The 21,205-nt window shown below is 63.7% G+C and overlaps 1 protein-coding gene across 3 annotated transcripts; it reads right to left on the bottom strand.

Moving 5' to 3' along the window:
• Positions 1 to 6,287: 6,287 nt before the first annotated feature.
• Positions 6,288 to 21,135, bottom strand: CTDSP2 (CTD small phosphatase 2). 3 transcript variants are annotated; one of them, XR_016443276.1, is made up of 9 exons: positions 20,738 to 21,135; positions 11,724 to 11,872; positions 11,262 to 11,300; positions 10,572 to 10,673; positions 10,004 to 10,060; positions 9,524 to 9,616; positions 9,182 to 9,367; positions 8,253 to 8,435; positions 8,027 to 8,165 (listed from the first exon to the last, which is right to left on the bottom strand). XR_016443276.1 is itself a non-coding variant. In XM_090055257.1 (8 exons), exons 1-8 carry the CDS (start codon positions 20,799 to 20,801, stop codon positions 8,040 to 8,042), a joined length of 816 nt encoding a protein of 271 aa, XP_089911383.1. In that variant the 5' UTR covers positions 20,802 to 21,119; the 3' UTR covers positions 6,288 to 8,039. The 3 variants fall into 3 exon arrangements, 2 of the variants coding, with proteins under 2 accessions (XP_089911383.1, XP_089911384.1); XM_090055257.1 differs by lacking the exon at positions 8,253 to 8,435 and having other exon boundaries at positions 6,288 to 8,165; positions 20,738 to 21,119; XM_090055258.1 differs by lacking the exons at positions 8,253 to 8,435; positions 11,262 to 11,300 and having other exon boundaries at positions 6,288 to 8,165; positions 20,738 to 21,115.
• Positions 21,136 to 21,205: the final 70 nt, after the last annotated feature.

Raw genomic sequence — 21,205 nt, 5'->3', positions numbered from 1 at the left:
CCAGCAGTGGTTGCATTTCATCAACGGGCAGCCCCAGCCTGCGGTGCTATGAGGTGTGAGCAGGCTGCTCTGAGCCCCAGGGGGGGCCTGGTGGGCGTTATGTGGACTCTGGGGGGCCAGGAGGTATGGGGAAGGGGCCACTGTAGGGTGCAGGGGGGCATCGGCCTGCCCGGCTCCCCCCACCCTGCCCCTAGTGAGGCACCTGTGCCCCCGACTCACAGCTGCAGGGCCGGTGATGGCGCTGGCACCCACCCGCTCTGCCTTCAGATACTTATGTGTCTTCCTCTCCTGGGCAGGGGAGACGGAGCCCAGTGACCTGCTGCAAGCTCCAGGCACTAGCACCTGTGTCCTACCTGTACAGCCCCGTATGCTGTTAGCTTCCATGGCTGTGCCCCCCTGCTGTGGGGGGTGGGACACCCCCAGTACAGACCACAGCTGCCCCCCCGGGACATCCAGCCTCTCCCCTGGCATCTGCCCCAGAGCAAGCATCACGTCAGGAGAGAGGACCCTGGAGGCTGCGTTCCCTGCCCCCCACAGTTGGACCCCCCCAGCTCTGGTCCCACCATGAGACCTCACCCCCACCCATACGCTCCACTGATGCAGGTCCCAGGCACCGTCTCATAGCCATGGGACTTGGTAACAGCATCAAGGCGTCGCATGCCCTTCCTCACAGCACAGCCCCGGGAAGACACGCTGATCGAGGGCGTTGGCTGCAGCAGTGCCAAGCAGGGGCCTGTGGCTTGGCACAGCCAGGCTGGAGCCCTCCGCTTCTGGGGGGCTGGGCCAGTCCTGGCTCTGAGGCCCCCCTCGATCCTGCCCCACTGTCCCTGGCCCTGCCAGCCCTGCTCTCAGCCCTCCAGGGCCCCTCACTCCTGACCTCCAGCCCAACAAGCCCCATTCTGGGCTCTTCTCCCAATGAAACAACTGGATTTTCAAGGAGAGACCCCTTACCAAGAAGCCACCTCTGGGGTGGTGGTGGGGGGGGGGATCTGTTTGGCCAATGGCAGGAGACAAAGCCCTCAGTTCAGGACCCAGGGGCCCCACTTACCTGGTCCCAAAGTTGGGTAGGAGCATGCCTCACTGCCCAGGGCAAATCACACAAGCACAAGGGTGGACAGACGAGCCAGTGGCCTGGGGCAGCTTACAGCAGAGGCTGCAGTGGCCATGCCGCACCACTAGGTGGCAGCAAAGCAACGTTGGGTGAATGGCAGGGTGGGGAGGGAGGGGCAGGTCCAACCTGACCCCGGTGGGCTTCACCCTGGATGCCCTTCGGGCCACTTCTCCGGACCGGGGTGGGGCCCTACATCCTCTGCCTGGGCCCTGGCGGTCACCCCTGCTCACGCCCACGAGGCAGCAGGCTGGCGTCACCTTGCCATACAGTGGGCAGAGCCGGGCACCGCCATAGTCTGGGCTTCAGCACTGGGTCCCTTGAAGCCGGAAGACCCACGCAAGAGGCTCTGGGCCACAGCCACTTTTCTTCCGCATCCCAGCCTGGAGCTGAAGTGGGAGCCGGATCCTCAGGGCAGTGGCCAGAGGCCTCCTGTGCAAGTTACCCCAGGCTCACCGTGTGTCTGACCAGCCCGGATCCGAGTGCAACGGACTGGGCACTAGGGCACACATGGAGCTGTGCTCCCTCCACTCCCCGCCTCGGTTCTTGCCAGTCAGAGCTTCCCAACACCAAATTTGGCAGCTGGCTTGGCCCTGAGCCAGGACATCTGGGTTTTCTTCTAGGCTCTGCTGTGTCTTGAGCGTCTCCAGCCACTGCTAAGACCAACGGGGCCTGAGCTAAGCTGAGCTCTCACTTGCTCCTGCCCCGCTGGACAGATGCCCAGCCGCAGGCCGCCCAGCGGAGGCCGAGCTGCCCGCAGAGGATGACCAGGAAGTGCCGGGAGTCCTTGCCCATGGTCACCCCCAAGTGGCTGCTCTGGCTGTGCCATGCAGGCAGCTGAGGTGGCCCCTCTTCTAGGGAGACGTGATGGCCCTGAGCATAGCGCACGGCCGGCTCAGTCCCAGCTCTGGGCACCTGCAGGGCATTGTGGGAAGGGAGGAGCAGCCACGCCCATTCCCCACCCCTCTCCCCATGCCAGCTCCTGGTGCTTGACTCTCCCTACCGGCTGCACCAGGGCCTGCTGGCATCAGTGGGCAGGGCCTGGTACTGCCACGGGGCTGGGCAGGCAACAGCAAAGAGCTGGTTATAGGTATGGGGGCCCTGTGCTGCTGCTAGTATGGCTGCGGCCCTCCCGGCTTGGGTGCAAGCCAGCTTCAAGGGGGCTCGGGAGGGGAAGGAGTCATACACACAGGACTCCCTCTTGCTCTCCGTCTTGATCTCCCTTCTGCTTCAAGCAGGACCAGCCCCAACTAGATCATCCCAGCCAAAGCTTTGTCTACCCAGGTCTTAAAAACCTCCAAGGATGCAGACTCCACCACCGCTCTGGGTAACCTGTTCCAGTGCTTCACTGCCCTCCTAGTAAGAAAGTTTTTCCTAGCCTAAACTTCCCTTGCTGCAGCCGTACCAGGGCAGGGCTGAGTGATCCCCTGCTCAACTCCTGCTGCGACAGCTCTTAAGCCAGGAACTGGTCCCCTGCCACCTGCAGCTGCCCTCCCAGGCTCACAGGCACCAGGGAAGGAGAGAGGGCTACTTTTGGATGTTGGGGGGGAGAACCAGGTGTTCCAGCCGGCGTCGTCTCCATACCACCCCTCACCACAAATGCTCCACCCTGGTTTAGGACAGGAAGCGAAGAGGAGCAGGCTGTTCACAGGGGAACAATGTCCCAGCCTGGCCACAGGTCCTGTGGGTGGGGTGGAGAAGGCTAGTGCTGGGGGACTATGGGATGGCGGGGATCAGGGAGGGGTGGTGCCCATACAGGCTCTCACCTCTGCAGCTGGACCGTGGTGCTGGCCTGTGACATGTAGCAATCCCAGACACTGCCCAGGTTGGACACAGGACTCCACATGGCCTCACCAGTGATGAATAGAGGGAAATAATCACTTCCCTTGATCTGCTAGCAATGATCCTATCACTGCAGCCCAGGATGCTGTTGGCCCTCTTTGCAACAAGGGCACACTGCTGGCTCATATGCAGCTTATTGTCCACTGTCACCCCCAGGTCCTGTTCTGCAGAGCTGCTGCCCAGCCCGTCAGCCCCCAGCCTGCACCGGTGCATGGGATTGCTCCATCCTAAGTGCAGGACTTTGCACTTGTCTTTGCTGAACCTCATGAGATTTGTTTTGACCCAATCTTACAATGTGTCGAGGTCTTCAATATCTTCATTAACCATCTTTGAGATCGTTAATGAAGGTATTGAACAAAACCGGTCCCAGAATCAAGTGCTGGGACGCTCCACTTGATTCTGGCTGCCAGTTAGACATCGATCCATTGATCACTAGCTGTTGAGCACGACAATCCAGCCAGCTTTGAATGAACTGTAAAGGGGATACATCCAACACACACTTCCTGAGCTTGCTTGCAAGAATGCTGTGGGAGACCGTCCAAAGCCTTGCTAAAGTCAAGGTCTATCACGTCCACATTTTTCCTGCATCCACAGAGCCCGTCATCTCATCATAGAAGGCAATCGGGTTCATCAGGCATGGCTTGCCCCGGTGAAGCCATGCTGATTGATCCTAATCACCTCCTTCTCCTCCACATGCTTAGAAATGGACTCCTTGAAGATCTGCTCTATAATTTTTCTGGGGACTGAGATGAGGCTGACTGGTCTGTAGTTCCCTGGATCCTCCGCCTTCCCTTTCTTAAACTAGATTTCCCTTTTCCAATTATTTGGAACCGCCCCGATCACCTCAAGTGTTCAAAGATAATGACCAGCGGCTCAACAATCACACTAGCCAACTCCCTTGGTACCCTCAGGTGCCCTGTATCTTGTCCAATGGACTTGTACATGTCCAGCTTTTCTAAATAGTTCCTAAGCCGGTCTTTCACCATTGAGGACTGGTCACCTCCTCCCCAAACTGTGCTACCAGGTAAAGTCGTCTGGGAGCTGACCTTGCCTGTGAAGACCAAGGTAAAAAAGGCATTGAGCACTTCAGCCCTTTCCTCATCAGCTGTCACTAGGTTGCCTCCCCCATTTAATAAGGGTCCCACACTTTCCCTGACCCTCCTTTTGTTGCTGACATCCTTGTAGAAACCCTTCTTGTTACCCTTCACGTCCCTTGCTAGCTGCAACTCCAGGTGGCTTTGGCCTTCCTGACTTCAGCCCTGATGCCCAAGCAATGCTCTTATACTCCTCCCTAGTCATTTGTCCAAGTTCCCACTTCTTGCAAGCTTCCCTTCGGTGTTTGAGCTCACCAAAGAGTTCTCCAAGCCAAGCTGGTCACCTGCTGTATTTGCTAATGTTCCTGCGCATTGGGACGATTTGTTCCTGCACCCTCAGCAAGGTTTCTTACAAGTACAGCCAGCTCTCCTGGACTCCTGTCCCCCTCAGACTGGCCTTTCAGGGGATCCTGCCCATCAGTTCGCTGAAGGAGTCCAAGTCTGCTTTTCTGAAGTTCAGGGTCCTTACTCTGCTGCTGCTTTTCTTTTTTTGCCTTGTGCCAGGATCCTGAACTCCATCATCTCATGGTCGCTGCTGCCCAAGTTGCATCCACTCCTACATCCCCACCAATTCTTCCCGGGTCACGAGCAGCTGGTCAAGAAGAGCACAGCCCCTAGTTGGCCGCTCCAGCACGTGCACCAGGACCTTGTCCCCAGCACTCTCCAAAAACCTCCTGGATTGCCTGAGTGCTGCTGTGTTGCCCTCCCAGCAGGTGTCAGGATGATGAAAGTCCACCATGAGAACAAAGGTCTGTGACCGGGAAACTTCTGCCGTCTGCTTGAAGAAAGCCTCGTCCGCCCCTTCCTCCTGGTGTGGTGGTGCATAGCAGACCCCCCCCCCCACCATGTCACCCTGGTTGCTCTCCCCTCTGACCCTACCCCAGAAACTCTCAACAGGCCTGTCCCCACTTTCATACTGGAGCTCTGGGCAATCATACAGCACCACTCCTCCTCTTCGCCCCTGCCTGTCCTTCCTGAACAGTTTGCCCCATCCATGACGGTGCTCCAGACATGCAAGCTCCCACCACGTCTGTCACGCCCCTATCATGACTGCACAAGGATTTCCAATTCTTCCTGCTCGTTTCCCAGCCCCCATGCACTCGTGTAGACACTTGAGGCGACTAGCTGATTGCCCCCATTTCTCAGGAAACTTGAAAACACCTCCCCTGTTGCCCCCTCCAGGTTGCTCTTCCTCCAGGTCTCCCACTTACCTCAGGGCTTTGGTCTCCATCCCCCGGCGAACTTAGTATAAAGGCCTCTTCACGAGGTTAGCGAGCCTGTCTGCAAAGATGCTCTTCCTTCTCTTTGTCAGGTGGATCCCGTCTCTTCCTAGCAAGCCTTCTCGGAACAGCATCCCGGGGCTGAAGCCGCCGAATCCCTGCTGCCGACACCACCCGTACAGCCGTGCACCGATCTGCAGGAAGTGCGTGCTCCTCCTCCTCTGTTCCAAGCGCTCCAGATGTGTTCTCCAGGCAAACCACTGCAGGGGGCATGAGGACTTCTGCTTGCTGCCAGAAGATACAAGTTTCCTGGGAGTCCAGGCCCTCTTCCTATTCTAGCACATCTGGGAGTCCTTCCTCCGCCATCCTAGAGGTTTCCTCTGGCACTGAATCGATGCAGGATGCTTCACCTCTTCCTGTAGCTCTTGCCTTCCCCCGGAGCACCGCCGGCAGAAGGCACCGCTTGCGGCACCGGCACTCGCCCACCTCGCTGACGCAGGAAGGGACCTGCAAGCTGCAGTCTGCACAGCGCCAAACCTGGACCAGGGTGGAAACCTCCACGGACAGGGCCCGCACAGCAGCTCCCCCCACACCCACATGGACTTGCTGCCTGGGCGATGTGGGTGGCAACAGCTGGCATGGACAGGGCAGAGCCAGCCTTATGCCTGTCTGCCCACACCCTGGCACGTTTGCCTGCATTAGCACCGTAGCTGCGCTCACCTGCCAGGCCGAGCTCGGACACACGGCACAGAAACGGGCAGGGGTCAGGACCCAATGGCTTGGGGGTTTCTCATAAGCCCCGCTTCCCCTGGCCTCCCGGTGCAGCGGGACACGGAGGTGAGGCCCTGGCATCCAGGAGCCACCCTGTGCACCACCCACCAGGCCTCCTGCTCCTACCTCCCTCCAGACACCCACGAGGGGCCAAGGGAGCACCTGCAAGGCCTGCCCCTGGATCAGGTCTGAGCATTGCTGGGGTCCCCTGGCCAGGGGCAGGGTGGGGACTGCAGGAAGGAGGTGGCCAGCTCCGGTTCATTTTTTTAATGGCAGTTAATACAAAGGCTCCGCCCGGGCAGCCCCGGGTTCAAGTGTCTCCGAGCTGAACAGAAAAAAAAAAAACCCCACAAACAGAACGACCAAGAAAACGCGAACGTGGAACCAAGGCAATATCGAGGTCTGCGAACCGCTGGGAAGGGGTCTCCCTGCTGCACCCGAGGGACCCGGCTGGGGGAGGGGGGGGTGGCAACAGGGAGCCAAGGAGGAGCATGGGGGACCCAGAGGCATTGAAAGTTTACCCCTGTGCAGGGAGACCCCTGCCCTGATCCCTGGCGCCAAGGGGTCCCACCATGGCTGGGTGGAAGGGGATGGCCCTGGGGGCGGGGGGGCAGGGCAGTGCAGGAATTGCTGGTGTGGAATCACCTGACGTGGGGCTTTGGTCGTTCCCCCGGCACACGCAGCCCTCGCACGGGGGTGGTCCCAGGGTTTTGGGGGGGGCCTCAGGCAGAGCCAGGCTGGATTCATCCTCTCTTGAGAGCCCAGATCCCAGTGGGAGGAGGCGCCCGTGCATGGCGCTAATGGCACTTGGAAAGACCCGGCTGCCCACCAGGAGTACTGGGGGCAGGCAGGGGCCCAGCCTTGGCTGGGGTCTGCCCACAGACCCCCTAGAGGAGGGTGGGAGTCCCACCCAAGATGCAGCCCCAGGCATGGGCAGACAGGGGGGCCCTGGAGTGGCCTTCTTGCTGGCACTGGTGGCCTGAGTCCTTGGGGAGCACTCTGCTGCTGCAGCAGCGTACAGCCTTGTGCACGCTCCCCGGTGGCCAGCGCGTGGCGTGGGCCTCAACCCCAGCACACAGGCAAAGGCCTGAGCTTGAGGCAGGTCTCAAGGATGTGCGGGGCAGTGCCATGAGGTCTGCGGTGCCCCTGGAGGCCGAGCACCAGCAAGCTCAGGCCCCAAACTCCCCCAGACCCACACAAGGCACAGGACCATGGCTTCAGCCTGGGCACCTGCCCCTGGCACCCGGGGCTGCAGCCTGGGCCCCAAGACGCAGCCCCAGAGCACAGGCTAGGGCTGCTGCACCACCACCTGTCCTAGCCAGGACCCCAGGAGGGGCAGACAGCCAGAGGAGGCTGGGACAGAGCTAGGCCCCACCTGGCTAGGCTGGAGATGCCCTGCTGCCCCAGATGCAAGGCAGGCAGGAGCTAAGAGGCTGGCCCAGGTCCTGGGCGGGATCAGCAGGAAGCTCCTTGAACCACAGGCTGCATCTCTCTGCTGCCTAAGCAGGGCCCAGCCCCCGCCACGGGGCTGGGAATAGGTCCCGGACAGCCCCAGGAGAGGTGCTGACCCTGGCAGCTGCAGACAAGCCTGGCAGGGGGGGCCTGGGACTCTGGGGGTAGCTCTGTCCTGCAAGTGTCAGGGCAGCTTGGGCCCCAAGGGGTTGCCCCCCACCAGGGAGCAGCCTGCCATAGCCAGGGGCGTCCATGCCTGAAGCATGGCCTGGATACAAGCCTGGCACAGGGAGCCCCTGCCATGCATAGATACAAGCGTGGGCAGGGGAGGGCCAGGGGCTCAGCCCTTGGGCCAAGGCATTGGGGACCCCCAGCCTGCCCCACACTGGAGAGTGCGGCCTGGTCCCAAAGGGGCGGGGGGGCTGGGATGCCCCTCCCGGCATTTTGGTCTGTGGCGCTGCCTCCTTCGCCTGCCGCGTCCCGCTGGTCTTCAAGGCACTACGTGAATGTCCCCTGCTGAAGAACGGGGGCCATAAGGGGGCGCCCCAGGCGCTAGGGCGCCCTCAGCTGGCCCAGGCTGGTATAAACGTCCTCGGCCGCGCTCAGCTCCTCAAAGACGGGGAGCAGGTTGAGCAGCTCTGTGTCCCCCATGTCGTCGAACCAGGACTGCACTGGCACCTATGGGGCAAGGAAGAGTTCAGTAGGGAGGGGGCCCTGGTGCCTCGTGACCCCTGGAAGGGCCCCCCCGCCCGGTTCCTCTCTCACTTGCAGCCTCCAGCATTGAAGGTCTAGGAAGTTCTGCTTCAGGAGCTGTCCCCCTCACGCCCCTGCTCAATAGCTGCCGATCCCCCTTTCCTCCAAGGATGAGTCCGCTCCCTGTGTGAATCTGACTAAACTCTCAGCTTCCACCACATCTGGTGGCCACGAGCCCTGTGCTTTAATGACATGCTGGGTGGGAAAGAACTTCTTTGCGTTAGTTTTAAGCTCATTGCCTGCTAGTTTCATTGTGCCCCCTGGATCTCGTCTGGTGCGAGTTGATAATATATCCCTAGCGACTTTCTCTTCTCTATTTAGCAGTTTTTAACCCTTATCATGTCCCCTCCATACCACTCATCATCCTTGTTGCCCTTCTCTGGACCTCCCCTACTTCTATATCCTTCTGGAGGTGCGGGGATCAGAACTGGGCATCGTATCCAAGATGGACGCAGCACAGATTTATAGAGGAGTGTTGTGATGCTTTCTGTTGCGTTCACAATTCCCTTCTTAAACCCTAACTTGTTGGCCTTCTTGATGGCTGCTGAGCTGTGAGCTGATGTTTTCAGTGAACTGTCCACACCCAGCTCTCCTTCCTGGGTGGTATCAGCTCATGTTGAGCCCATCAGAGCACAGGTAAATGTGGGGTTACCTCTGCCCAGGTGCATCACTTTACACTTATCTCCACTGACTTGCACCGGCCATTTAGTTACCCATTGGCTCAGCCATGCCAGATGCTTGTGTAGCTCCTCACAGTCTGCTGTAATCTTTACAACTTGGAACAAATCAGTGTCATCCACAAATCTGGCTAAAATTTGGCTAGAGAGAGTGCCCAAGTGACAAAGATGACTTCCCAGGGAGACTGAAGGAGGTGGTGGGGGGAGAAGATAACTCTTTGGGCTTCTCTCGCTGGGCGGCGCAGGGGTGCCCGGGGGGCTCACCGCATTCTCGGGGTGGAAGATGTAGGAGGCTGGCGAGTTGTCCAGGATGAGGGTCTTGCGCAGGTCCCGGCCCAGACGGCTCAGGTCCTTGACGTAGCAGCCCTGGTGGAAGACGCACGATTCCCGGAAGAGCCGGGCCCGGAAGACCCCGCGCTGGTCCAGGAGGTCCGTCACAGGGTCGGCGTACTGGCAGCGGGAGAGAGCCAGGGTCATGGCTCAGCCTGCGGGGGCAGGTGGGAGCAGGGGCCATGACCCTTCCCCCAGCCACACAAGCCCTGCCCCGCACACGCCATGGCCACGCGGGCAGTGCGGGGAGGTCCGGGCCCGCACCCCGGCTCTCACCTTGGCCAGGCTGGCAGTGAAGAGGACGCACTCGAAGAGCTCCCCCATGCGCCGCAGGAACTCATCCACAAACGGCCGCTTCAGCACATAGACCTGGGGGGTGGATGGGGGGGCCGTGAGCAAGGGCGGGGGGGGGCACCAATGTAAGGGTCTCTCCCCACCCAGGGCACCTGTGCAGTTTGGTCTCCAGGACCCGGTGCCAAATGCCTGCCACCCCCAGCCCATCCACACCCAAACCCTGCCTGCTCCCGACACCTGATGCTGGATCACCAATCCTTGTCCTCGTCCTCCTCCAGCGTCGCCGTGCCAGCAGCCACGTCCCGAGACAAGTAATCGAGAATAGGCCACGGGCCTGGCACCAGCCTATCCTGGATTACTTGAACCGGGCCATGGCCCCGTGGGTCCTGCTCCGCTCTGGGGCCTGAGGCCGGGCCGATGCCGAGACTCCCCCAGCCCTGCCCCTGCCCCGGCCTCGCTCACCTGGTGTGTGGTCCCTTCTATCTCGACAGGCACAATGAAGTCAGCGTTGCTGATCGGCTGGGGGTGCAAGGAGAGAGCAAGGGGGGTTGGCACAGGAGCTGGGGACCCTGGCCCCAGCCAACAGGATGGGGGACTCGAGCAAAACAACGCCACGACCCCAGGGCAGCTGTGCAGGCCCAGGGCAGAGCAGGGGGAAAAGCCCCTCTGAGATGAGAAGACCCCAACTGTCAGAGCTTGCTGGGGACAGGTTGAGCCTGGGCACTAGTGCAAGCAGACTGGCAGCATGGCAAACACAGACACGTGTGTGCAGGCGTGTCACCCCCACATGCCAGCAGCCAAGAGACGCGTCTCCACTGGCACCCGGCTTGGTCCAGCCCCACCAGAGCTCAGAGGAGATTTTGAATGGAGAGGGGAGGGAGCAGGTGTCCAAGAGCCGAGCTAAGCCCCTCTGCTCTGACACCTGCCAGTGCCTGCTGCAGCTAGGGGGGCTCAGGGGCTTCACCCCAGACTCAAGCCCACCACAGCACCCACCCCCCACACAGACCCCATCCCTGCCCCCTGGAGTCACCTTGAAGGAGCTGTGCACCAGCGTCTCGTCCAGGTCGATGACGACACAGATCCGGCCCTGGTCCTGCTGAGCCGCCTCGGGGAGCAGGCATGCACTGGGGATCTACAAGCACACATGAGAGGAGCCATCAGGCCTGGCCACAGCCAGCCCCCACTGCAGGCACCTGCAGAGCCCCATCCCCCCAGCTTGCAGATGGCCCGGGGCAATTCCCCCCACCCCTGGGCAGTTGCTCTTGGCCAGACACTGCAGGGATGCAACTCCCTGGGGCCTGGAGCGGGGGAGCCCCGGTTGGCGCAGCATCGCCTGCTGCGCGGCATGACCGAGTCAGATCGCCCTGATGCTCTGGTCCAAGGGCCTGCAAGGCAGAGCCAGGCATGGCCCTGGCACAGGGAAGGCTGGAGTCAGCTGCATGGGCTGCAGCACTGAGGCTGTCACTACACCCCCAGGAGAAGGACAGGCCTGGCTTTCAAGGGGGGGCTGGGAGCTGGGGTGGGGGGCTGCCTTGCCAGGGAATGCAGCTGCCTCTGGGGTGGAGCTCTGCACCCAAAGTCATGGACCCCCCCCAGGTCCAGGTGGGTTTCGGCTCCAGACATGGGGGGAAGGGTAGAGGGGTCTTTGCAGTGAGGGGGGAGGACAACCACAGACACGCACATGCACACAGGCACACACAGCAGGGAGACACACACATACCTGGTAGAACTGGTACTGAAGACACGGCAACAGATCAGACTGGGGGAGAGCAGGGGGGAAGGAGGAGAAACAGTGGTGTTACGAGGGGGGTGAGAATCCACACCCCACAGGCTGTGACAGCCCGGCCAGCCCCGGCACAGGCAGGCACCCACTCCGCTTGCTGCCCGGGCATCAGCTCTTCTCTCTGGGACCAACCCACAGCTGAGGGGAGCCGCGGGAAGCAGGGGCAGTTCGTGGTGCAGACAGACATGCAGACAGACAGACGGGGGGAGCTCCGGGAGGGAGGCTGCAGGCAAGCAATCACACACACGTGCACCGAGCGCCTGCATGATGGAGAGGTCGCAGAGAGGGAGCCCAGGGCTGCGGGATCCCTACTCCCACCAGACGCAGCAGCCGCGGGAGGGCTGGAGCAGAGGTCCAACCCTGGGAGCTCCTGCTGGCCCCGTGCCCCGGCCCCCGTACCTTGGCGATGGTGCTGGCCTCCTCCGTGCGCGGCCCGTGCTCGCCCCCGCAGCCCGGCTGCCCCACATTCTGCGCGCGGAGGCAACAGAAAAGCGCCTTGAAGATGCTCCGGCCACGAGGCTTCTTGGGGGACGACTGGGAGACCAGGCCTAGGGGACAGCAGAGGCTCCGTCACCAGGTGGCTCCCCCACGGCCAGCACCCCTGCACATGCCCCACAGGGACCCTGGGGTGGGCCCAGATACAGGCGCCAAGGTGGGCATGCATGTTGGCCTGGACCTGACCCAGCCCTCGCACCCCAGAGCAGGCATCAGCCCAGGCCCTGGTGCCCCCCATCCCTGCCAACTCCCATCATATAGTGACACCCTCCACCCCGATACACACACGTGTCCTGCCCCATGCTGCCATGGCCCTGTGAAGATGCCCAGCTGCCCCGGTAGGCGGGACCTGAGCCCTGGCTGAGGTGCTGGGGGTGGTGGGTTGGGGATGCGGGCAGCCTGGAGGGCATCTCTGGCCAAGCAGAGAGCATCGGGTCAGCGCCTCGACCTCTCCGTCTCTGCAGCAGTTGAGGGGGACTCTGGGACACCATCCTTAGCCAGCCACCCCCCGGCCTGGCTTCTCCCTGCCCCAGGCAGCGGTGATGCCCACCTGCCTGCATGGGACGTGAACACCTTCCCCAGGACCCCCTCCCCGCAAGAGCCACCGCCCACCCTCTACAACCCCTGCCATCAACGCCTTATGGGCCCTTGGGCCAGGCCCTGCCCACCCACGTCAGCCGCCCCGGGGCTTCATGGCCAGGAGCTTGGAGCCCGCAGCAAAGCTTCCAGCCCTCGCTCAGGGCGAGTGCCCTGCCCCAGCTGGGCTGAGGCAGGGGGAAGCATCCCTGAGCCAGGAACAGAGGGATAACGACAAGACTCCTGCTCATGGGCATGGCCCCGCACCCAGCCCCACCCCCCCGTACATGCTGTGCAGACACACATACTTTGCACAACCACACACATCGTGCACATGCACACTTTCCCCATGTGCACACATGCTGCATGTATGCCACCACACACATACCTGCATGCATGCCACTGCACACACATTCTGCAGTCTCACACATGCACGTACACCCTACCCCGTGCACGTGTGTGCGTACACACACACACACACACACACACACAGAGAGAACAAGCATGCCCAGGTGCTTCAGGTCTGTCCAGTCTAATCTCTTCCCCCATCCCCAGCAATCCCCCCTACCCCTCCGGGCAGGCCGAACCACTCCCTTCCCAGCCCATCCCTCCAGCTCCAGCTCCCCAGCTGCAGCTGGGCGCTGGGCAAGGAAGCTCCGCATCTGCCACGGGCCACAGCTGCACATCCGCAGCCATGACCCACAGGCCAGGCCTGGCCTAAAATGCAGGCCCCAGGCCCTGTGCAAAGGCAGGAAGGGGAACAGCTGCTCCCAGCCTCTCCCGGAGGGTTGCCAGAAGAAGCTCCTCCCGGGTCGAGTCTCCTGGCCCCCCCTCCCCACCAGCTGCAGACAAGAAGCGCCTACACCGCCCCTGCCCGGCCTCAGGACATGGAGTCAAGACAGGACCAGGCCAGGAAATGGGAGGGACCCGAGCCAGGAGCACAGATCCAATGGGGCCACCTCCGGCCCCCGCCTGCCCATGCTCGGCCGTGGCCGCTCACATCTGCCCAATGCTCCCGGCAGCTGCGAGACGAGAGCGGCCGGCGCGGGGGAGGGGGAGGGGCAGGCCGGGCTGAATCGGGGCTTTGTTCCCACAGCGCGGTGCTGGGCTCTGCAGCTCCAGGAGCCTCCCGACGGCGCCCGCTCCTCCGGGACGTCGGGTGCGGGGAGGTCTCGCTCGGTGCCGAGCCCAGGGGCCTGGCCGGGCATCGGCGCCTCCACAACACGCAGGGTCATCCAGCCCCAGGCGATGCAGCCTGCACGCAGGGCCCCGGTCCCCGGGTGCGGTACCACGCTGCTCCCCGGCGAAAGCGTCCCGTAGCTGCAGGGGGACCGCGGGATCCAGCTCCTGGCCTGGCCGGCCCCGAACGCAGGCGAGACCGCAGAGGCAGAGCACCCGGCCGGCTCCCGCGGCCGCTCACCGAGGCAGGCATCCGTGGCCATACGAGGGATGAAGCCATCTGCCCTCTGGCCCCGTTGAGACGGCTCCCTCTGGGGAGCCCCGCTCAGGCCCTCACACTGCTGGGATCCTCCGCCCCGGTTCATCTGCCAGGCAGCGGGTCCGGCTGGGCCTGGCAGGGACGCACCGCGACTCGCACCGTCTCCTGGTCAAACCCGACTCAGACACATCACTGGGGCAGCCCAGGCTGGCCGCTCCCACAGACCCCAGCCCCTGGCCCTCGTCGGGCCTCCACTAGGCGCGGGGAGCGGGGTTGTCCTGGCTCATTTTGCGTCCGCTCAGATCCGCCGCGAGGCTCCAGGAGGCACAGATGAGCCTCCCAGCAGCCCCCTTGCTCACGGGGGCACGGAAAGGGGCAGTGGAAGAAGAAGTAACCCCGGCTGGGCTGCCCTGAGCTGCCTGCCCCACGGCCCCTCCACGCCACCGGTGATGGCAGCCAGCACCCACCGCTCTAGTGCCCAGCTCCTGGCCATGGGAGGGCCCAGGCAGATGCAGTGGCCAGTTTGAAGAGGAGGAGGAGGGCACGAGGAAGCTGAAGCCTCAGGACACAGTACCTATCCTCAAGGGGCAGCTGGGACCAAGGGCAGGGATCCCGCCATCCCTCTGCTGTCCCAGCGCCAAAGGGCTCCTGGCACGGGCAAGGACTCCCTTGTGCCGGCCGCAGAACAGATCCACGGAGGGCGCGGGGCTGCGTTTTCAGGGCAGCTCCTCCACCCTGCAGCAGCTGCCACCTTAACCTCTGGGGCTGCCCCCGCCAGCCCCAGTGGCTCAGTCCCTGCCAGAAACACCGAGCTTTGGCGTCTGAGGGCTGGAGAAAGCAGCAGCCACCGCTGCCCCCAGCCGGGCTTTCTGCACGGGACGCGGTCCCCACTGCTCCAAAGGGGCAGCCGCCAGCGGAGGGGCCCAGCCCTCCAGGACGGAGCGAAGGTCAATGAGATGCACGAATCCCTGGCCACCCAGGGGTGACCTGGCCCATGGGGAGGCCAGTGCAGCTGGGGAGCGAGTGCTGCTTTGAGCCACCAGCCCAGATGGGGAAGGATGGTGCCCGGGGCAGCCCCCCCCACTCTGCCCTGCCACCTCCAGCAGCCTCTCTCCCCCCAACCCCGGGGGAGCAGGTGTCCCGGGTCAATGGGGCAGCAGCCTACCCCTACCCCACGGCCAGAGGTCCCACAGCGCCCAAGACAGGAGAGAGGGAACGGCAGCCCACGGCCCCCCAGCGCACACCCACGAGCCCCCTCACCCGGCCCTGCCCCTGCTGGAGCCTCGCTCAGCAACGATCCCCTGGGAACGGCCGTCCCGCAGGTCTCTGCCCCAAGGCTCAGGCCCCAATCCGGCAGCCCTAGCACAGCCCGGGGCCCGGCAGGGCTCTGCGTCCACCCTGGAGATCTCGGGGGACGAGTGGCACTGCAGAGGCCTCGGCCCGGGGACCCTGGGGCCAGCTACTCCTGGACGGGGAAGGCAGCAAAACTGCTCGAACTGACGACAGCCTCACACCCGGCCAACACATCAAACAGCCCAGGAAAGCCCCCGGCATCACCGGCTCCAGACCCCCCTCCCTACGAACCACGGCACTGGGCAACAAGCACCGAGCCAGCAATGCCCCCAGGCTGGCTCCAGGAAGGGCGGGATCGGGAGGCCTCTGTAGCCACCCGGGACCTAGAGCCAGAGCCACCGGAAGAGCCAAGCAAGCCCATGGCTTGACCCCGGGACAGAGAGGCAGGGTGCCCTGGGCTGGGGTGGTCAGCTAAGCCCTGCCTCCCCCGAGGGCTCTTACAGCCCGGCTGCCCCCAGGACTCCCATCAGGCTGGAGGGAGGCATCCGCGGGGGCCAGCGCAGCCAGTGAAGCGCAGGAATGCTGCCATCGCTTGCCCCATCGCCCCCAGCACAGCCGCTTGCATCCGGGGGCTCCCCAAGCCCTGGGGCAAGGGACCGAGGCAGAAAGTCTGCTCCCGTGCTGGAACGGCTGCAGCGTGGGAGAGCTGGGTGACCGGGGTTAGGCTCTGGAAGGCAACTGTGATCTCCACAAAGGGCAGGTCCATCAGCGCACGTCCTCGACTCCTGCTCGGGGACCGCAGCACGGGAGACAGCCCAGCCTCAGCTCGGAGAAGCGGCCTGCTGGACCCGGCAGTTCCCAAATCAACTGGACGGCAGCACCAACCACCCCTGGCTCTTGCGATGGAGCGCGAGAGGCCTCCGCGCTGGAGCAGGGAGCGCAGCTGTGACAGCAACTCCGAAACCAACGCTTGCAGCTCTCAGCTTCCCCAAAGGAGCTGCCCCATGGCCAGCGGCAGGGCTCCTGGGCCAAGCTTCTGGGTTCCTAACTCCCCTGGACTCCTCCAAAAGCCCCAGCCCTGCTCCCAAATGCAAAGCAGGTGCCTGCAGGGCCTAGTGGACTGAATATAGAGCCGGGAGCACTGATGCTCTACTCTAGTCTCTGCCACTTGCCCCCAGCCCACCGAGCACATCCCTTCTCCCTGCCGGGAAGGCCGTCATGGGGCAAGAGGCAGGCTCGAGGGCAGCATCTGCACTGTGAGCACCGGGGGGTGAAGCAGCAACTGTCCTGGCACAAGAAGCTCCTGCTTGTGCTGGCACCCAGAGCCGCGCCTCCAGCACACTTCTCCCCTGCACGTTCGCCACAGCTGCTGATGTGAACGCATCTCCCCCAGGGTGGGAAGGAGCGGCAGCTCCGCATGCAACCCGGTGCCTCCTCTGAACCCGCCCAGGGGAGCTCCCCGTGCCTGGAAAACCCCGTCCATGTCCTAGACCCATCTACACTAGGGCTCCCACGGCTGCCTCTGGCAGCCAGCCCAGCCCAGGCCCCTCCCAGCAGGCGTGGATGGGGGGGATCCCAAAGCAATGACTGGCTGCCCTTCCCCAGGCATCCCAGCCCATTTATACTCAAGGCAGGAGGAGGCTGATGGAGATCTAGAGGGGGCGGGCACTTCCCTGGATCGCAGTCAGGGTGAGGGGATGGGGAATGCCCTGCTGCTCTGCTCCCCCTACTCACAGCTGCAGCTGGTTGCTGCTTATCTGACAGCCTTCCTGCTAGAAGAGCCAGTCCCTTCTCCCGTGGCATTGATACAGAGCAGGATTTTCCTCCGGAGTTGAGGGATCCCCCCCCTTCCCCCAGTCACGCAGCCAGAATCCCCCTGGACTGCAAGCCCCGGAGAAGATGCAAGCGGCAAAACCTCTGCCGACAGCAGCGCCCGCGCGGCTGACCCCGGGGCAGGAGCTGGTCCCTCACTCACGTCTGTGCAGCACCAAGCACGTCGGGGCCCAACCTGGCTGCAGCCTTCGGAGGCAGCAGCAGAACGGCTGCGGCACTGACAACCGGCCTGTGCCAGACCCCGTGCCGTGGATGCACTAACGTGAGCGCCTGCCGCAATGCCCTTCCCACGGGGCGGCAGGGGAGGATCCAGAGGGGTGCAGTGGTGCAGCCGCACCCCCTCTCCCACAATGCGGCAGGAGCAGCAGCAGCCGGGGGCCTTACCTCCCTAACGAAGGTAGGAATCTCCCCTCCCCCGCCTGTCTCACCCTCCCCACACCCCCGCCTGCTCCAGCAGGACAAGCTTGGTCCAGGATAGTGGCAGTGGCCAGCGGTCCCCGGGGTGGTCCCCCCAGCCCAGAAGCAGGCCCGGGAAACAGGAAACCACCCACCCGCGGCCACTGTCCCAGGCCGAGCTTGGCCATGGTACCACGTGGGACAGGAGCTGGGGAGGGAACATGCGACTGAGCAGGGACGTCTTACTGCTTTGGAGACTTAAAGGCCCTGAGTGCTGTGCCTGGGGCAGGGGCTGCCCGCCCTGGCAGAGGTGGCGGCGGGTGCGGGCACCCCAGCAGCGCTAGATGCTGCTCCCACACCCCTCTTTGTAAGATCCTGGACCGGCTTCTGCCGGGCCCACCACCCCGCACTGGGGCCAGGGAGCCCGATCTCAAGGCCTGCATCAGCACAGCCCCACGGGAGCGCGCACGAGGCCTGGGAGCCACAATCCACAGGAAGCTGGCAAGATCCCACCCACTACAGGGCACCTGTGACCATAACACCTAGCAGCCCCCCCCCACACACGTATACATGAACCCCCACAGCCTGGCTCGAGCCCTGGTGAGATGAAGGGGGGCCATGCAACGCAGCACCCTGCCGACCCGGCCCTCGAACCAGCTGCGAACGGGTGAGCTCCTGCCCTATGCCACTGAGCCGTCAGAGGCATCCCAGCAAGCTCTGCAGGTGCCAGCTCCAGAGCCGACGCAGCAGGGGACCAGGCTGGGCTCTGCCTCTGCCCGGGCGCTCGCTGATGCAGCTACCCCGCCTCGTGCTCTGCACAGAAACCCTAAACAGCTTCAACCAGGCCACACAGGAAACCTGTGGCGGAGCCAAGATTGGAGCCGAAGTCTTCCGGGCCCCAGGTTAGCACTAACCGCTAGCCCAGCACCCTAACCGCTAGCTCCTTTTTCCTGCTGATGCAGACTTTGGCACTGCACGGCTTACTCTCCGCCGAGCCCTTGGCCCAGGCCGTCGGGCAGCTCAGGCGCTGAACTACACCCGAGACGCCGATCATCGCAACCCGTGGAGCAGCCTGCGGATCAGAGTCACGGCAAACAGGTTCTTCCACCTGAATAAAGTCTCGGGACAAAGATCTTCGCAGGATTCAGGAGAGACGTCTCCTACCGCGGCTCTACAGCCGCGTTTCGTTTTTACCAATTTAATGCTCTCGTTAAAATGCGTCAGGAAATGGCCATACGCGCGCACGCACACACACACTCTCTCTCGTGCACGCATGCGCACAGCATCTGCCTCCATGAGCACGGCCGCTTGCTGTGCATTTTTCAAAACAGAGCCGTCGAGCACATTGCCAACTGATCTAACTCCCCCCAGGTTCGGCCGGCACGATCGGCAGCCCTGCTTCCTTGCAGCCCGTGAAAAGCTTGAGTCCCAAAAAGAACCGGGCGGGAAGGACCGGCCCTGCCCCCTGCGCAGACACTCACAGGACACCGACCAGCGACCCGGAGAGCCGCCACCTGGAGCCGAGCTCCCCAAGGACGGGGGTCTCGCCCTGCCGCACCGGGGAAATGCCACGGGAACGCAAATGGTTCTTGTGAAGTTCCTCAAAGGAGCGAAACCGCGCAGGGTCGGGACCAAGGCCAACACCAGGCTGCAGATTTGGAGCAAGCCACCCCGAAACAGAGAAAGGGAAAGGTGGGAAACAGCTAGGCGGTTTCTCTCTGGAAAATGACTGGGTGCTTGGACAGAGACGCTATCGGAAGCAGGGGGACAATTTTGCTGGTTTCCCTTTGCACAAGGGGAGCAGCACCCTGCTCCGGAGTCACCGCCCCGAACCATCGGCCTCGACAAGCTCCTGCTCGGTCCGCAAACAAGCGCGAGCTACAGATCGCACCGGGACAGGACAGGCGTGCGATATGCGGTCTCTCTATGGACAGGACGAAGAACAACCGAGAACAGACCCTCCAAAACTGCTCCGCTGCAGAGACGCTAAGCCCCTACAAACCAGGGATCATCCCTTCACTGGACAATTTAAGCCCCGATGATATTTTCTCCGCCAGCGGTTTCATTCCAGACGCAGTGCCGTAATAAAGCAAAACAACGGGCATGGCTGCCCCGACTCCTCCCGGACCGAAGGGCAAGCATCAAGGCTTTGGAGGGAAAAACTGGAAGTCCAAGAACCAAAACTCTCTCTGACGGGACGAAGGAGTCGAGGGCGCCACTGGGATGTCCGGCACGGAGGGAGATTTATCCTGCCGGAAACGCCAGCACCGCTCCCACGCAGCGGCTGACCGGGGTCTGCAGTTCAGAGACGGGGGGGACTGCTTGCTGACAAGCCCATTTTGGGCACAGAGGATTATAAGCACGCAACCCGGCAATGGGGGAATGTCACTTGCAAAGACCCAGGCTCTGCATCTGCAGCCCCGGGCTCGCGGCCCAGCCTGGCGAGGAAGCAGCGGAGCTTTCCTTCCTTACCGAGGAGCCTCCTCCCAGGCCCGGCCACAAAAAACCCGTTCCACTTCCTCGCCACGACGAAGTCTCATTAGAAGACGACTCCGGCGTTCTTCGCCACCCACGGACGCGAAAGGCACCGAGGCGCCGGCCTGCGTAGAAGGTGCCCGCCGCGTTTCACGAGCAGCCGGAGGAGGCCTTGTTTGTTTGCAAGGGCGCTCTCTGCCCAAATCAGTGCCGCTCTGGGCGACCGCCAGAGCCTCCATTTCCCCCGAACTGGACAAGCCAAAAATGAAGCGAGTCTATGCTGGCGCCCAATCCAATCCTTTCGCACCAGCCAGCGGCGAAGGGGAGGAGAAACAGCAGCGGGAGTTCAGAAGCGAGATCAGAAAGCCACTTCCCAGGCGCGACACCCCTGCCCAGCTCCAAACGCTGGCCAGGCCCCCTGCTCCGGCGAGCCTCGTCTCCCCGCCAGCTGGAGCGGAGCAGCGGCACGCAACCGCCCTTCGCCCCCGCCAGCGAGCGTCGGCGGCCCGCTTCCCCGAGGCAAACCCGCCGCGAGCCCTAGCCCCACGCTGCCGGAGCCCCCCACATCCACCGACGGCTCCAGCCCCCGCCCGCCCGGGGTGTCGAGGCGGGGGCGCGGAGGTGCCGAGCCCCGGGCTGCACACGCGCCCGCCGCCGGGGCCACCCCGAGCACCCGATAAGCGGGCCGGCGCTCCCGGGAGGGCAGCCCAAGCCCCCCCCGCGCCAGCCGCGGCCTCCGCCCCCCCGTGTTGGCACCCAGCGGCCCGGCGATGCCGCTTTGGGAGACGAAGCCAGCGCGGGGCCCGGCCCGGGGGGGGGCAGCGCCCCGAGGGCCACCCCGGCCGGGGGGCGAGAGCGCGGCAGGGCGGGGGCGGCCCCGGGTGCGAAGTTCCCGCTCGGCCCTTACCTTGCTTGGCGAGCCCCCGGGCGTCCTCCCTCCGCACTTGGGTGATGATGGAGCCGCTTTCCATCTAACAAGCCCGCGGCCCCGGGGATCCTCGGGCGGGCGCGCGGGGGCGGGGGTGCCCGGGGCGAGGGGCCGGGCCCGGCAGCGCTACATGGAGCGGCGCGGGCTCGGCGGCTCCAACATGGAGACTCCGGGCGGGGGGAGGGAGGGGGGGCGCCACCGCTCGGGAGAGGAAATGGGACGCGGGGCGGTTTCCAGGCCCCCCGCCCTCCTCCGGATCAACACCGGCCCGAGCGCGGCTGCTCCCCGGCCCAGGGCCGGGGCGGGGCGGGGCGGGGGCTCCCGCCCGGGCCGGGGGCCGGGCGGGGGGAGGGGGGCGCGGGGCGGCGGCGGCGCCGTCACTGTTGCAACGTTCGAAGCTTTTGTTACGTTGTTTCCAGGCCGGGGCGCTCGGAGGGGAAGGGGAGC

Source organism: Crocodylus siamensis, chromosome 6 (assembly GCF_052110815.1).
Source record: "Crocodylus siamensis isolate JL-2025a chromosome 6, ASM5211081v1, whole genome shotgun sequence".
NCBI lineage: Eukaryota > Metazoa > Chordata > Crocodylia > Crocodylidae > Crocodylus > Crocodylus siamensis.
This window is presented reverse-complemented; position numbering and strand designations above follow the sequence as displayed.